This window comes from Amphiprion ocellaris, chromosome 3 (assembly GCF_022539595.1).
Source record: "Amphiprion ocellaris isolate individual 3 ecotype Okinawa chromosome 3, ASM2253959v1, whole genome shotgun sequence".
In the NCBI taxonomy this organism is placed as follows: Eukaryota; Metazoa; Chordata; class Actinopteri; family Pomacentridae; genus Amphiprion; species Amphiprion ocellaris.
In genome coordinates this window covers 1,804,958-1,819,680 of record NC_072768.1, presented here as the reverse complement: position 1 = coordinate 1,819,680, position 14,723 = coordinate 1,804,958, and the positions used below count along the sequence as shown (strand labels likewise).

The 14,723-nt window shown below is 39.0% G+C and overlaps 2 protein-coding genes across 2 annotated transcripts; one reads left to right on the top strand and one right to left on the bottom strand.

Moving 5' to 3' along the window:
- Positions 1 to 216: 216 nt before the first annotated feature.
- On the top strand, positions 217 to 4,565 carry LOC111567800 (protein FAM180A-like). The gene is made up of 3 exons (XM_023269110.3): positions 217 to 492; positions 3,748 to 3,845; positions 3,935 to 4,565. Exons 1-3 carry the CDS (start codon positions 414 to 416, stop codon positions 4,262 to 4,264), a joined length of 507 nt encoding a protein of 168 aa, XP_023124878.2. The 5' UTR covers positions 217 to 413; the 3' UTR covers positions 4,265 to 4,565.
- On the bottom strand, positions 4,273 to 14,269 carry slc23a4 (solute carrier family 23 member 4). The gene is made up of 12 exons (XM_023269132.3): positions 14,002 to 14,269; positions 12,166 to 12,300; positions 11,660 to 11,817; positions 10,015 to 10,174; positions 8,966 to 9,147; positions 8,387 to 8,507; positions 8,128 to 8,284; positions 7,422 to 7,675; positions 6,360 to 6,524; positions 6,154 to 6,262; positions 5,958 to 6,053; positions 4,273 to 5,262 (listed from the first exon to the last, which is right to left on the bottom strand). The coding sequence occupies exons 1-12, from the start codon at positions 14,047 to 14,049 to the stop codon at positions 4,994 to 4,996; spliced, it is 1,854 nt and encodes a 617-aa protein (XP_023124900.2). The 5' UTR covers positions 14,050 to 14,269; the 3' UTR covers positions 4,273 to 4,993.
- Between the last annotated feature and the right edge of the window lie 454 nt (positions 14,270 to 14,723).

Here is a 14,723-nt window from a genome sequence, read left to right as displayed (position 1 = left end):
GAGGCATAAAGAATGAATCAACAATTTACTTTAAAAAAAAATGTTGCTGCAAGATGAAGATGACACCAATAATTAAAGCCGTTTATATGTACCTGAAGAAGGCGCAGCAGAAGCAAAAGCAGAGGGATGATGTCAAAATGAGAGTGAGTCTGTGAAGCTGATGACAACCAGATGAAAGCATTAAAATGCTGCACATGAGAGCCAGAGAAGGAGAGGAAGAGAGAGATCAGATGTGGATGGGAGGGGAGAGAAAGCTCACTGCTGAAGACAGACGGATTTAGAGAACACAAGTGATGAAGAACGTGTGATGCTACGTGAGGCTGCAGATGCAACAGAAGTGAACAAAATAGAAGACGAACTTCTGCCCAGGATCAAGTTTATTTCACTGTTATTCTAAGTGTGATCCGGCCAACATGCTGCCCTGGAGGATGGTTCTAGTCGCTCTCTTCTACTGCTGCATCAAGACAGGTGTCACAAGATGCCGAAATAAAGGTGAGACTTTAACTAGAGCTCAGTAATTTAGTGCAGAATAGTTAACAGCTGGTTTTTGCATGTGGCTTTAAGACAAGTTTCCTCACAGACTAAAACACAAGAATTTAATGAACTTACTTTCACTCCAGAATCCTAACTTTTAATGTAATTATGATTGAATGAATCTTGAATGATCCTAGTTCTTTACCTGTTCTGTAGGAAGTGATTTCACTTCAATTTAATGCAGTTTTGTTTATATATCAGGCCTGATATCGAGACACTTTGCATACTAAAGTCAAGACCTGACAACATTTTATGATAAAGAGGAACCCAACAAATCCAAAACCCTGCAGGTTAAATATCTTACTTGCAGCATATTTCATTTTTATTCTCGTCCAGCCACTACTGCGGATTCAAACATCATCCGTTGCCTGTTTCTAATAACTGACCGGGCTCATAAACTGATCTGAGAGAGAAAACCCTCTCTGAATAATAAAAAGCACACTGCCAACATATCCAGACCACCTTGTGTCAGATGAATCCTTCTGCCTAATGAGGTGAGATGTTTTAGTGACCTGATCCTTGCACTGTTTAAAACACACCACAGAAGGGAACAAATTAGAATAATGAGTGCAGTTCTGGAGGTTATAAATATCTGGTTTTGGTTTTGGACACTTCTCCTGTGACAGGAAGTCAAATTTCAAGGAGCACGTCGTCATGAAAATCTGGACTCATCAGTGTCAGATTCCTTTTTGAAAGGTCAGCTGGTAAACATATGAGCCTATATGAAGTTACATTATTTTTTCCTGTGCATATTTTTTTTTCCAAATAATTACCTTTTACTGCCAGGTGGAGCTGCCAAGCTTATAAAGTTGCCCAGAAGAGATTTAAAAGCAACACGAAAATGCTGATCTTCATTATTCTTTACTTTTTAACATTACAGTATGGCTTACATCAGTAGCTCATATGGGCCTCAGAATCAGCAAATAAATAATAAACAACTTTGCCCCCAGATATAAAAAGACTGTATTTAGTACTATATAGAAGCAGCTGGACCAAGTGTGTTTGATGCTGATGAAATATTCGAATAAAACTGGTCAGAGGCAATGTTTACATAAATGCATAGACATGTTCCTAATTATAATATATAATCAGAAACATGTTTGCATATTGAATAATTCATTTAAGGTGCATGTAAATGTTGTCTTGTAATACATCATATCATTATTTTATTACACACATACATTGATTTGTAAGTATAATTGTGTTGTAGTGTTTGGTTGCATTGAAGCAGATTGCTCACCTATGCAACTCAGGTTTATTTTCCTTATAGTAACAATTTCCTGATTTTGTTTTTATTTTTTGAAAAATATGGTTTGTAAGTTGAGACAATAGTTAAAAATACCTATAACAATTACTGAAAACCCAAAGTTACATCTCTGGAATATCCAAGCAACAGTCAGAATCTGGAAATTATTACAAATAAATGGAAATTATTAAAATAATTCAGTGTAAAGGACCCAAACCTCACCTTTTAGGAGTCATTTTTATCAGTTTTTAGTTTTGTCAGTCAAATATTTAACAGTTTTTTGTGCAAAAACTTCCACTTGTAAAATGCAATGAGTCATTTTCTACAAGCGATAACGTGTATACGTTGGGCACACTTATATGCTTTATTGAAATACAGATTTGCAAATTTAACCTCGTTGATATGAAGGACTTTGAAAGATGTATCCTGTTGAACAGTACAAGCCCTGGCTGGCCTCATTGGGCTTTGATTGATGAAGATCATTATCTAAACATTAAGACCAAATTGTGTGAATGATTTGATCCTGCAGAAGTCTATTAAAATATCATCTCATTTCATTTGTTGATCCTGAAATAAACACACGGGGGGCTAGAAAATAAAAGAGCTGGCATTTGGGGAAATTACTTTGGCTTACTGATGAATTTCTTAAACATGTTTCCACACCTCCGTCTCACTTTCTTCCTCTAATTGTGCTGAATTGTTTTTTCGCTGCTGATAATTGTTAAAAGATGCTCAGCACAAACGAGTTAATATCATTTGTTTAGTTAGGATTTGAAACTGTCCCTCTACCTTAATTTATCAATCTAAAATGTGAACCAGCCTGTAAGGAATGCTGATGATACTGGATTGTAAGTCGAACAGTAATCAAAATCTTGTTTTGGTCTCAATTTCTTTGTCTTTTTCTTCACTTTCATGTTGGTCAGTTGGTCATTGGTTCCACCTCCTGGGTCAAACTTAAGTATCTTAACAACTGTTGTATGGATTGCTATAAACTATTACAGGTTACAGTCATTCATGGCCCTCAGTGGTTTTTTTACAGTCATTATGAATCTAATGAACTCATCTCGGCTTTTAATTTCATGCCATGATGCATTTTTTTGTGAAATGTCTCAGTTGGTGCAGGTTTTCGCGTTACACTACAAGATGACTTCAAAACTTTATCCAGCATGTGATATCTAATATACTTTAGATATTTAATTTCCATCAGCCTAAATGATAAATTTAGTCCTGTTACTAATAATCTTGTGCAGGAATTCTTGACATAGTTTGCTGAGTGAAAAGGGCCATAATCAAGGCAAAAGACCAGTTCTGTTGTTGTACAACTGCTTGTCTTTTCAGTGAGTATGTGACTGCACTCTACTGTCTGTTTAAAAGCATAGGGGTTATACATCTCCATGCTCTAATCACAGGTAAGTAAATGGGAAAGCTTGTGAGCATTATTTGACCACACGGTATTTGTTGTAGTTAACATCCTGGTCTAAATCATGAGGTTAAGGAATGTTGTGAAACCGAGGCTGAAATCCGACACTCATCCACTGCATGTTGAAATCATCTGGAGTCTGTTGTATGATCCATGTGCTACTCCGCCTTTGATTCCTCTGTCGTCTTTGAAGTTTGAGGTCCCGTCTCATTGTCTGCAGACAGACATTCGTCTGTAAGGTCAGAGATGGCAGAGTTTGAAATACTCGTCATAGATTCAGTGCAGGACGTCCTGCTGTTTGCTGGATGAACCTGGCTCTCACATGTGCCAGAACATCAGCAACCCTGTAAAACCTGCATTTCATGGTACCTGACAGGGTGTATTGTTGTGCTTGTCACTGGGATTTTCCAAGGATTTCCAGCTAGAGAGCAAAAAGATCACAAGACAAACGCATGTAATAAACCTGAAAGAAAAATCTAGGGAATGAAACTACTCCTGACTGTGCACCAAACATAATTCTCATTGTCTGTCTGCTTTTACGCACCAGCTCTATTCCCAGCTGCCAGCAGAGTAAAAAGAGGAGCAACAACAGCAGTGAACACGACCTTCTACAGCTCCTTTGAGGATGTCCATCTGTTGTTTGAGGTGAAACAAAAATACTGACTAGAAAACTAACAAAAAGTCCTTGAGAATGGACACTTGGAATAATCGCTGGTTGTCTTCTCACCACATAGATCCTGATGTCTGGCGTACATTTTGAGGACAGTGGAGCATTTTCAGTCAAAGATGCTGAACTGGCTTCCCTCCGAAAGACAAGAAACCTGGACGTCATCTGCGAAGACATAATTCCCAAGAAGCTAACGGACATATTGAAGCTCATATCTGACCTTTCCAACCATATCTGTCACCTGGATCAAGATGACTTTGAGCGAACCCTGTTGACTTTAGTGTACACCACCCAGCAGATGGTCAGCTCCACGACTGAACACCAACGGGACGTGTGGGCCGAGTCTTTTGTTAGCTTATACAAAGCCATCAAGAAGGATCTGACACAGACAAACTGAGTGAGCACTGGTGTTGCTACTGAATGGTTCCATATTGAAGTTTAATATGTACATAGGGAAAAAAAACTTGCATTTTTATAAAAATTTCCATGAATAGTAGTCAGTAGATTTGTGCTTTGAGGAAACGTTGCATCTTGTATGCTGACAGGCTGAGAGAAAAGTCCTGTCACACAAATACGTAAAGTGCACAAACAGTTATTAAAATATTGACTGTTACAGCAAATGTGAGGTACTGTATGTACACAAAACTATATATTGGATCTATATGTTGCATTAAATGTCACAGATTTATTTACATTCACATGTCTTTTCAGTGTTTGTTCACTAGCACCTGGATGTGACTGCAGTCGGATGTGAATAAGATGAGAAAACTAACATCAAGCTTCAAATCATAGGTTATACTCAGAGTATATGCTCTGTGAATACAGATTACTGTACAGAAAGAGAGGGGAGGGGTTCAGCATATGTCAGCTGTCTATCATCAGCAAATATCAATTTATCAATGTCATCAATTTGCAGCAGGTCTAATAAAACTCCCTAATGGAAGCTCATGTACCAATTCAAGATATCATTTGCAAATTTCACTCCAAGAGGTCGTTTAAACACGTCGCACCCTGATGTTACAGTACAGTACCGTCAACATGGGACAGAAGGTCCAAACCGAGCTGCCTTTGATGGTATTGCTTTTGGAAAATCCCCCAAAATGGCATGCTGGAGTGCATACGCCGCTCACAAACCGACTCCAACTATGATCTGTGCAGGCTCTGGCTGTCCCAGTGGCTGTTTAGGCTCCAGAGAATTAGCATCCGCTCCACATGCGTTCAGGGAGCTGGGCATACCAGGAGGGCAGAAGGGTATGTACCGGCACCAGGAGGAAGAAGGCAAATAAGAGCTGAGGCCAAAGGGAAGGTTGTAGACTTCTCCGCTCTCCAGTGTGTTGCTGGAGTCGTCCTCGTGAGCCTTGTTCCAGGCCAGGATGCCTCGTTCATGCTTTGATCCTGTTGGACACGTGTTAAATGAGTTAAACGCTGACTCTGCCTTCATGTTTTTTCCTGACTTTGCCTGCTTGTTTGTTTTTCATAAAACGTGGGAATGTTGTGCCGAGCTCCACAGATATTCTTTGTACAAGGATAATGTTCCTCCAGTAGTATATTCACAGAACAAAAGCATTTTTCAAACATTTTCAACACTTTATAAGTAGATGGGTTTTTATTTCATCTTGTGTGTTTTCCACTTGGCTGAATTCCACCACTAGTACCTACCTGCCAGACCTACTAGTAAAAAGTTATAATCTTTGCTCTCAGGCCACAAGTGACGAAAAAAAGGTTTTTGGCTGAATTCACAACAGTTAAACACATTGTTCAGGACATTGTGTGATACTTTGTACCTAATTTTAATACTGAAACCATCATTAAATGATTAACCATGGCTAAGATACTTAATATTCTTACAGAACTGTGATAATCACCCAACACTTACAGACACTTAGGGGTACATGTTTAATCGAAATGAAACAACTTTGCTGTTTCCTGCAGGATCTCTAATCAAAATATCAAGATGACATGTCTTGTGTTTTCCCAATCTCATTCTGCTGTTAATATCGTGATCTGATTTGTTAACAAAGACAAGAATCTAGAGTATGCAAATTATTTAAACACAATATAATTAATTAAATAATAATTTGATTGCATACCTGGAATGGTGTTGTCCAATATAAAACCAAAGAAGCCTCCAACAAACATACTGGTAGTCAGAAGTACCTGCAGCACTTGGTCAAGTTCTACTACACCTGCACACGACATAATGGAAACAGTTAAACCTCAGTTAAAGTGATATGTTAATAGTTTAATGAAAAGTAAATGTGGTTAAAGACATTTTTATCCATGCACCTGTAGTGATAGCTTTGGGGTTACTTAATATCCAGTTGGGAATGACCAGTCCAGAGAACATGGAAAAGCCAAAGATGAAGATGTTTCGAGATGAATTCATGTCTGCATACTAAAAACAAATGGTTCAGACACAAAGAAAAACAAATCAAATGTGAATGCAACAAACAAATGTAACCAACAAACACTTCTGGTTTTAGTTTATGTACCTGCAAATTGGAGACTCCTGCTGCAGAAATGACGCCAAACATGACCATGAACATTCCTCCTATGACAGGTGACGGGATAGTGGTGAAAACTGCACCCACTTTACCAAATACACCCATGACAACCAGCAACACACCACTGGCCACGATCACCATGCGACTGCCCACCTGCAAAAAAGATGGGAAGAGATTCTCTTAACATTTCAGTTTTAAGCATAAACTGCAGTGTGACTGAGAGCTCAGTCATGGGTAAATAGACAAAACTCAGGTAAGATTTAAAAAAACAAAAAAAAACAAAAACTATAACTAAACTAAAAAGTGAAATGTAATCAAGGTACAAAAACACAGCCAATACTGAAACACAAACTACAAGTAGCACAGATTATATTGGAAATGTTCCAAGGGGGACACTGAAAACGCTGTCTGGAACACATTTGTGGTTGCCATGGTGATGGTGTGAAGTTGTTGTAGTAAACAAAGACATTGGAAATTTTGCTAAAATGTTGGTTTCAAACACTGTCTCATTTTTAGATTTCTCTGCATTTTTCCCCTAAATGCAGCATGTGTTTTCTTCAAGAACCTCCTACAGCAAAAATCACATTTTAAATCTTGTTAATGTGTATTTGTAAAATGTTAGAAGACATACATAATGAGCAAAATCAGCAGTCAACACCATGACAGAGCATTTCTACCTGCAGTGCAACAATCTCAGAAACACAGAAGATTCAGATTCAAACCTCCTCCTCATCTAGAACAACAAATTTATTTTATAAGTCTAACAGCCAAATGAGAACCTATGGATGGGGCCTGAAGGGGCAATACTAATGCATATGTCCAGTTGGCTGCAAATAGAGAAGCAAACTCAGAAGCTAGCTGTTTTTGCATCCAAGAAGCAGGCAATTTTCATTTGAGTGCTTTGGCACCACCTTGAAGTTCTTTGTCTCTAATACATCCACGGCTACAGTGCATTTTGCTTAGGGCCATATAAGTAATTACACAGCATCACATCAGTACTCTGTAAAATAATAATGTAACCTCTATCCTTAACATAGAAGGTTGTCTCACCTTTGTAATCCCGAGGGCTCCGACATTCTCACTGTATGAAGTCGTACCATTTCCAGTACCCCAGGCACCGGCCAGCAGACAGCCGATTCCCTCAATACCAATACCCCTGTTGATGGCATGTTTAGGTGGGGGTGGAGCTCCAGATAACCTCGCACAGGCATGGTAGTCCCCGACTGACTCTATCATGGAGGAAATCACCCCAGCCAAGATCCCGACGACGCCTGCCAGGCTCACAGTCGGCATCCCCCATTGACCTAAGTTTGGATTCAAACATGAAGAAACAGAAAATGATACAGTATGCATAAGGTGTAATATTTAGTTACTAAAAACTCACTCAAAAGATGAATTTGGTGATGTTCTATATTTTTATTCTTGCCAACAAATCCCTTCAAAAGAGCAAATCCAACAAGGAATTGACACAACTGCTGTCTATGTATCGAAAACCTTGTTTAGCTTCTTCATCTGTGCAGTGAAAGTCCATCTATATCAATGCATTTTAAAAACTATGACCATATTATTCCACAATATGACATATTACATCATTACAAAAAATAGTAGCTTCATGATCACATTCATCTGTATTTCTAGAGAGTTGCTTTTGTAAGAAAGAAAGTCAGGCTTTGGACATAAACCAGCACTTAGTAGGACAAATCTGTTGATTTTTGTCTTCACATGGAAATATCTATATCTATATCCATTATCTTACCGGGGTAAGGGAAGGTGAACCAGGGAGACTGACTCATAACATCTCCCTTTAAATCAGTGCGCGCCAGGTAACCATACTGATCTGGGTCAGTAGGAAGCACATTGTAGATTGTCAGAAGGTAACAGATGAGCCAAGACAGCGTGATTCCAAGCAGCACCTTAAGTTGTACAGAAAAAAAATCACATTAGTTGTGTTTTCAATTGACCTTAAGAGTAAATTTCTGATTTCAAAGTAGGAAAACAGCTCGTGTTCTACGTACAGGAAGAATCTGAAAGACGTAGACCCTAGAGGTGTGCAGCTTTTTATCCTTGCTGTAAGTAGGAAAAGGCACCGATATGTGACGGAGATACTGTGAGAACAGGATGATCAGTGCTGTGGTCCTGTAACAGACAGAGATGAAAAAACTGTAAAATTCACAGTGCTGAATATAAGCAGGTCCAGATCTAACCATCAGAAAACAAAGTAGAGCAACTATGCAAGAAATGTTTAATAGGCTTTCCTTCCCTGACTTAAGATTAACACTTTACCCAGATTGCCAGAGTATTATTATATTTTAAAAACTTGGCTGTACTCCAAGCATTGGCAGAAGCAGATTAAACATAACTTGTTGGACATAACTGAGTGAGGAAAACGCATTAAAATGGCATGACCTCCTTTCTGCAGAGATCTCTGTCGAGCCCAGAGTCCATTCTGCTGCTGTCTAACACTTACAGGGGTTGTATTATGTGCAACAGCATGAGAACTTTAAAAATAACATAATGACAGACTCAACACAGATTTCTGCCTTTTGTTCTTTTTTAAATCATGTAACAAGTCTATGTTCAGGGATTTTACCCACATTGCAGAGATGCCCCAGTGGTTCCCAGCGCTGCTACCAGCCGAGTCAAACAGGGACAGACCGATGAGGGAGATAGTGGGAGCGATGGTGAGAGGTCCGATGAAGCGCATGAAGAGGCCGATGAGGCCTGAGAAACCAACAAACACCTGGAAGAGGGAGCCCACCATAATGGATCCCTGTAGCTGAAAAGAAACACAAGTGCATTAGCAATGTCACGGTAGCATTAGTCTTTGTAGAAAGGCTTTTTGGCAGAAATTAGGGCATGATCTGTAAATTACATCCTGGTTGGAAAATGTGTTTATGGTACACTAACATCAGGATTAGACTTTTTAATAACGGAGATCACAATTCTTTAAAATTCTTCTGGTTACCATTGTTGTTTCCTGGTGTTTGTAGGTCTGCTGATGAGGGCATGTTGTTGATACTCCAATTCTCTTTAAGTCTATCATTCCACCAATCCTACATTTTTTAAAAAATTGCATTCCCATTTCTTTTGGCTATGTCATGCTGTAAACCAATCTAAAGTGCACTGTAAAGGTTGTAAGAGATGCACTAATGTCTTCAACGGTAATTTCTCTGTTATTATTGTGGATATTCTGACAAATCTATGACCTACACCCCTACATGTTTTTGCAAGTTGGGAATCTTTTTCGACCATTACGACAATTACGACAATTACCCACTGAAGTAACACAACCTCAGCTACCACAACAACTGTGATTCTGCATAGCTAATGTTTAAATACGTTGGAGCAAGAACTCTCCAAGAAAGAATAAAATGTGCATACAAAATATGACCATATATAACATGAACAGAACAATGACTGCTTTTACGCAGCTTGAAACAATGAGTATGTCGCAGCACAGTCACCAGGACTGATAAAAATGCTGATTACATCTACTATCCTAACACCCTCAGTCACACTCACATGTTTACAACATGCTTCACCGTGTAATTAAAGAGATTATTATCTTGTTCCAGCTGCTGACTGGGGTTCAATAAGTTGAAAATTGTGATGAAAAAAGAGAAAATAATCCCAGTTTACTTACTGCTCTCATTCGACTCTGCCACACCTCTACGTAGTCTGTGGAGGAGGTGTTGACTAAGCTGGCATTCTGAGTCCATGCAGGACACGTCCACTCTGGCATGGACAGCATCGCCATGGAGGGGGCCAACAGTGTGAACGTACCACCTTGGAGAATGGGCAGTCTGGTGATAAAGATGGCAAAAGAAAGATAGAGGTCAAAGAGATAGGCAAGGGATGGGAGTCAGACAAACATAGGACAGGCCATACATCACCATGTGTCTGATATTGTGCAGGTAATAAAGATTTTTTTGGTTAACTTTGCCTTTTTTTGTCTTAACCACCCCAGCTAGTGGGAAAAGCTCTCAGGACTTCTCAGGAATCTCTATCTGTATTGAAAGTCCATATTTCTTCCAATTAAATATGAGGAAGCGGCTAATTTGAATCATGTGATGACAGAGAGTGACTCCTTAATCAGACAAACTGTTAGACTGAAGGCTAAGTAAGTTAAAGTAATACGCTGTGTAATGATCCTCATCATGCTGCTCACTTTATCATCAACAGTTCCCATCACACTGCAGCTGAACTTAAACTTTCCAACACAACAGCAGTAAATTACAGAAGCAGCCTAGGACTCATGGGGATAGTAGAGACACACAGCCAGGAAATATGTTTTAATGGGAGAAAATAATGTTCTCAAGCCACAGGGGCAGAAATAATTAACATTGTTTGCTTTTTGGTTTGCCTGGAACAGAGAGCCAACAAACACGGCGATTGTTTTTCCTCACAGCTGACTTCCAGGTAATTGGAGAAAGACAAGAAAGCATCAGTGGTGCTAAGCCAGGAGAATGTGGGTTTAGCAAGAGCTAGATTCCAAACATAATAAGATGGAAATTCCTCAGCTAATCCAACTGTGACACCGATATTCCAGCGGTCTGAGAGTGCACACACAGAATGTAGGTCCGGAGTTACAAAACATGGTTCAGGTTTGTAGTTCTCCAAAATAAAACCAGGCGCTGAGTCATGTTTACTCTGCCGTGTTGTGTGTCACCTCAGGCCTCTGTTAACACAACGGGAGTGAGTTTCCATTCTGGCATTCACACAAGACTTTCTCTGGTGCTAATATTAGCTCATGTCATTGCATTGTGCTGTATTTAAGTAAACATGAGGACTGTCAGATGGTGTTTGTCTTGACGTAAAACCTCCACTGGACTCAAAACATTCATATAAACATTCAAAATCATCTTATTGTAAAAACTAAAGCTGCTTGATGCTTTATCTCTCCGATAATCCCCTTAAAAGAATCTGAGTCCACTAGCTAGCACAGTAAAATATGCCATTGTTCGCTGTGCACACTAATTTTGGCAGGCTTCACAGTTCAAAAGAGGTTAAGAAGAAAAGTCGAAAGGTTGATCTGTTCCGTTTGTTTAATAAGAAGGAGCAGCGTGGTTAATTCCACTTTAATGCACCCTGCTGTACTGCTGGATTACTGTGTGAGGGCGCAAAAGAACAGATAAATCTCACCTACTTAATTAATGTAAATCATCCTGCAATTAGAAAGTCCAAGCATCTCTTCTTAAACCACACATTTAACACTCCAGCAACCCACGGGACAATTAATTACTGCAGTCCTCCTACTTATTAACACATCGTTCTCCTTGTTTTCTCACCTAATGCCAAAGGTAACCTGCAGCAGAGTGCAGATGCCAGAAACGAAGAAGATGGTGCTGATGAGGTGGCTTTGTGTGAGGCCGTCATGCTGCAGACACAAACCCTGAGACAGGATCAGGGGGATGGCGATGATGCCTCCGAATGCAGTGAAACAGTGCTGAGAGAGCAAAGATGGAGAAAGAAATGGAGGGATTCATTTAATCATCGTCTCATGTACACACAATGGAAAACCATGAGCAACGTGATCCACACTCAAACCAACCCTCACACCACTGGACATGACTCTGTAGGCCCAGTACGACTGCAGTCTGTGGACTCAACTGAAGCAAATTTCACAATCTGGCCTTCATAAATCAAACCATCCAACCAAGCGTGAAGGAACTGTCAAGCAGATGCCTCCATGTGACACCACGGTCATGTTTGCATTGTTATTAACATCAGAAGCCATGTTGAATGGAAAATAAATGGAGCCTCGTTGTCAAACAGCAGCTCTCTGCTGACGTACCTGGATGCCTAGAATGATGCACAGGTACCAGGGAGGAACATCTGTCACACAGTATGCTAGCTTGTTGCTGTCTTCGTCCATAGAGGAGTCTAGTTCTTCTCCTCCGTTGGGTAGATCACAGAAACGTCCCTCCAGCTTTGAGTTGGAAAGAACGCCACACAGGAATCAATCAGAGATGCATTTCAAACGATGACACTCTGTGGCTATCTGTTTTGCACCATGGATCTGATTAATTGCCAAAAATTCCAAACAATAACAACAACTGGGTGTTTAAATCTGTTGTCCATAAAGATAAACAACTATGGAAAAACCAATAAATGTTCTTATCCTGCCAATACCAGTAAATGAATGTGATCAAAGTCTTTTTTACATGGTAGCGATAAAAATAAATGATTTATTTCCTTTAATTTCCTTTTAATCACATGTAAAACATTACAGGGTCAGATGCAAACAGAAAACAGTCAGCTGAGTGATTAATTTTCATGTCTCATGTAAGGTTCAAAGCTAAAATGATTAAAAATACCATTGGGAAAATCTTTTACTCTGTTAATTCTATAGAGGTCAAGCAAAAGCAGTGTCCATTTCTACTGTTTCTCTCACCAAAACAATGACAACAACAACAGAGCTTAACCCTCATGTCATCCTATGGGTCAAAATTGACCCGTTTTAAAGTTTGAAAATGTGGGAAAAAAATATATATTTTCACAGTGAAACTTTTGATGTCCACATTTTCAACATTTTTGGGAAATCTTTGAACATTTTTTGGTAAAAATGTTTCTTAAGAACATTCACAAAAAAAATTTTGGTTGATTTTTATGTGAATGTTCTTAAAGAAAATATTAGAAGTGTTACTGATATATATGTAATCACTTTAGATATTTTAAGGATTTTTTTGGAAGATTTTTACTCATTTTTTTTGAAAATATTTACAAGAATTTTCTTGCCAAATTTGGGGGATTTGTGTTAAATAAAACTTTTAAGGGAAATTTTGAAGGAATTAGTGGAATTTTCTTCCTGAAGGTTTTGCAAATTTTCAGAAATTTGGGGAATTTTTTTGCTGATTTTTTGGGATTTTTTTTTCAGACAAGGAAACAATATTTTTTGGTTCCTGTAAATGAGGACAACAGGAGGGTTAAATGAAAATGGTATTCAATGAGGTAAACAACTGTGGAATACCCATGAATGTTCCTATAAGGAAACGTGATTAAATGCTTTTTTACATAGCAGTGATAAAAATAAATGGTGTATTTCCTTTAATTTCCTTTTCATCACATGTGAAACATTACAGGGTCAAATGGAAACAAAAAGCAGTCAGCTGAGTAGTTATTTTTTACTAGCAGGGCTAAATGTCCATTGTTAAAGGTTAAAAATAGTGTTGGGCAACACTTTTACTCTGTTTATTCTATAGGCATCAAGCAAAACATCGTCCATTTCTCCTGTTTCTCTCACCTAACAGTGTGATGCTTATCTTTCCAATAATGTGATTTTAAGCGTGGAGGAGCAGGAATGTAAACAAGTACATTCCTCTGTATCCATTCCTCCTTTATTAGCTTTTCTGTCAAGTGTCAATTATTAACTGCAACCCATAGCATCTATTTTTGTACTGTTGCACCAGCAGACAAAGTTAGGATGCATGTATCATTTGGTAATGGTAATATCTGCAAAAATAATCCATATATTTTTATTCCTTATCTATGAAGATGATTCAAAGGTAGAAAGTTTTCAATGCAATCCTCTGTCAAGTGGTTAAAAATTCTGAAGTTTCCTCTGTGGAGTCAAACGTAAAGTCTTAGATGTTCAAATCTTTGCAGAAAATGAAGCAAAAGTTTCACTCACCGCAAAGGCATAGTTGTCAAGTCCATTACTTTCCTTTTCTGGAGTCATTTCAGCTTCAGCCTATTTGTTCAGGTATTGAAGGTCCGTGGAGAAGCCCAGAAAGAAAACAGAAAACTGAAGAAACATTAGTCAGAGCGGAGGGAGGGCAGACGGAGAAGACATGAGCATCAGATAGAGGAAGGACGGAGCTGGGAGGTGGGAGGACGGCCGAGGGGTGGGGTGGACAGACAGCGTGGAATGAAAAAGCAGAGTTCAGACATGAGACTGCAGCTCTTGTTGATTGAAATGAGACCCAGCAGCAGCTCATGTGAACCAAATTACAACAGTAACAGCAGCTGACCAACCAGCATTTGACAGGCAGGAGATACAGTCTCTGTGCTGAGTTTTAATCTTATACTGAGAACCATTTGAGAGACCTGAGAGTGTATACAGTAATGTACTGTCCATAGGTTTTGTAGCTGAGAGAGCAAATTCTTCACAGCAAAACTTATTGTTTACTGTAGTTTCAGCCTGGATTTTTGTAATCAGAGGTTCTTAACAGTTAAAATACAATCCTCTGCTTGTGTAAGTCCCCTATCCAGCCTACTTTCCTTTTAATTTTAACACCAAACATTTGCTTTAGGAGGGCGAACCTCTCTGACTCTCACGTGCCACCAAACTACCACCAAGTACAAAGCAGTTATTGATGAATCTTATTCTGTAAAGGTTAACTTCATTTTCCA

Bases quoted from the DNA above. Each gene is read 5' to 3' on its own strand.
- LOC111567800 (XM_023269110.3), top strand. From the start codon at position 414: ATGCTGCCCTGGAGGATGGTTCTAGTCGCTCTCTTCTACTGCTGCATC. The intron at 493-3,747 runs GTGAGACTTTAA...TTTACGCACCAG, and splicing joins CACAAGATGCCGAAATAAAG to CTCTATTCCCAGCTGCCAGC. The intron at 3,846-3,934 runs GTGAAACAAAAA...CTCACCACATAG, and splicing joins ATGTCCATCTGTTGTTTGAG to ATCCTGATGTCTGGCGTACA.
- slc23a4 (XM_023269132.3), bottom strand. From the start codon at position 14,049: ATGACTCCAGAAAAGGAAAGTAATGGACTTGACAACTATGCCTTTGCG. The intron at 10,175-11,659 runs GTGAGAAAACAA...CTTTATCACCAG, and splicing joins CAGGTTACCTTTGGCATTAG to ACTGCCCATTCTCCAAGGTG. The intron at 6,525-7,421 runs GTGAGACAACCT...TCTTTTTTGCAG, and splicing joins GAGCCCTCGGGATTACAAAG to GTGGGCAGTCGCATGGTGAT.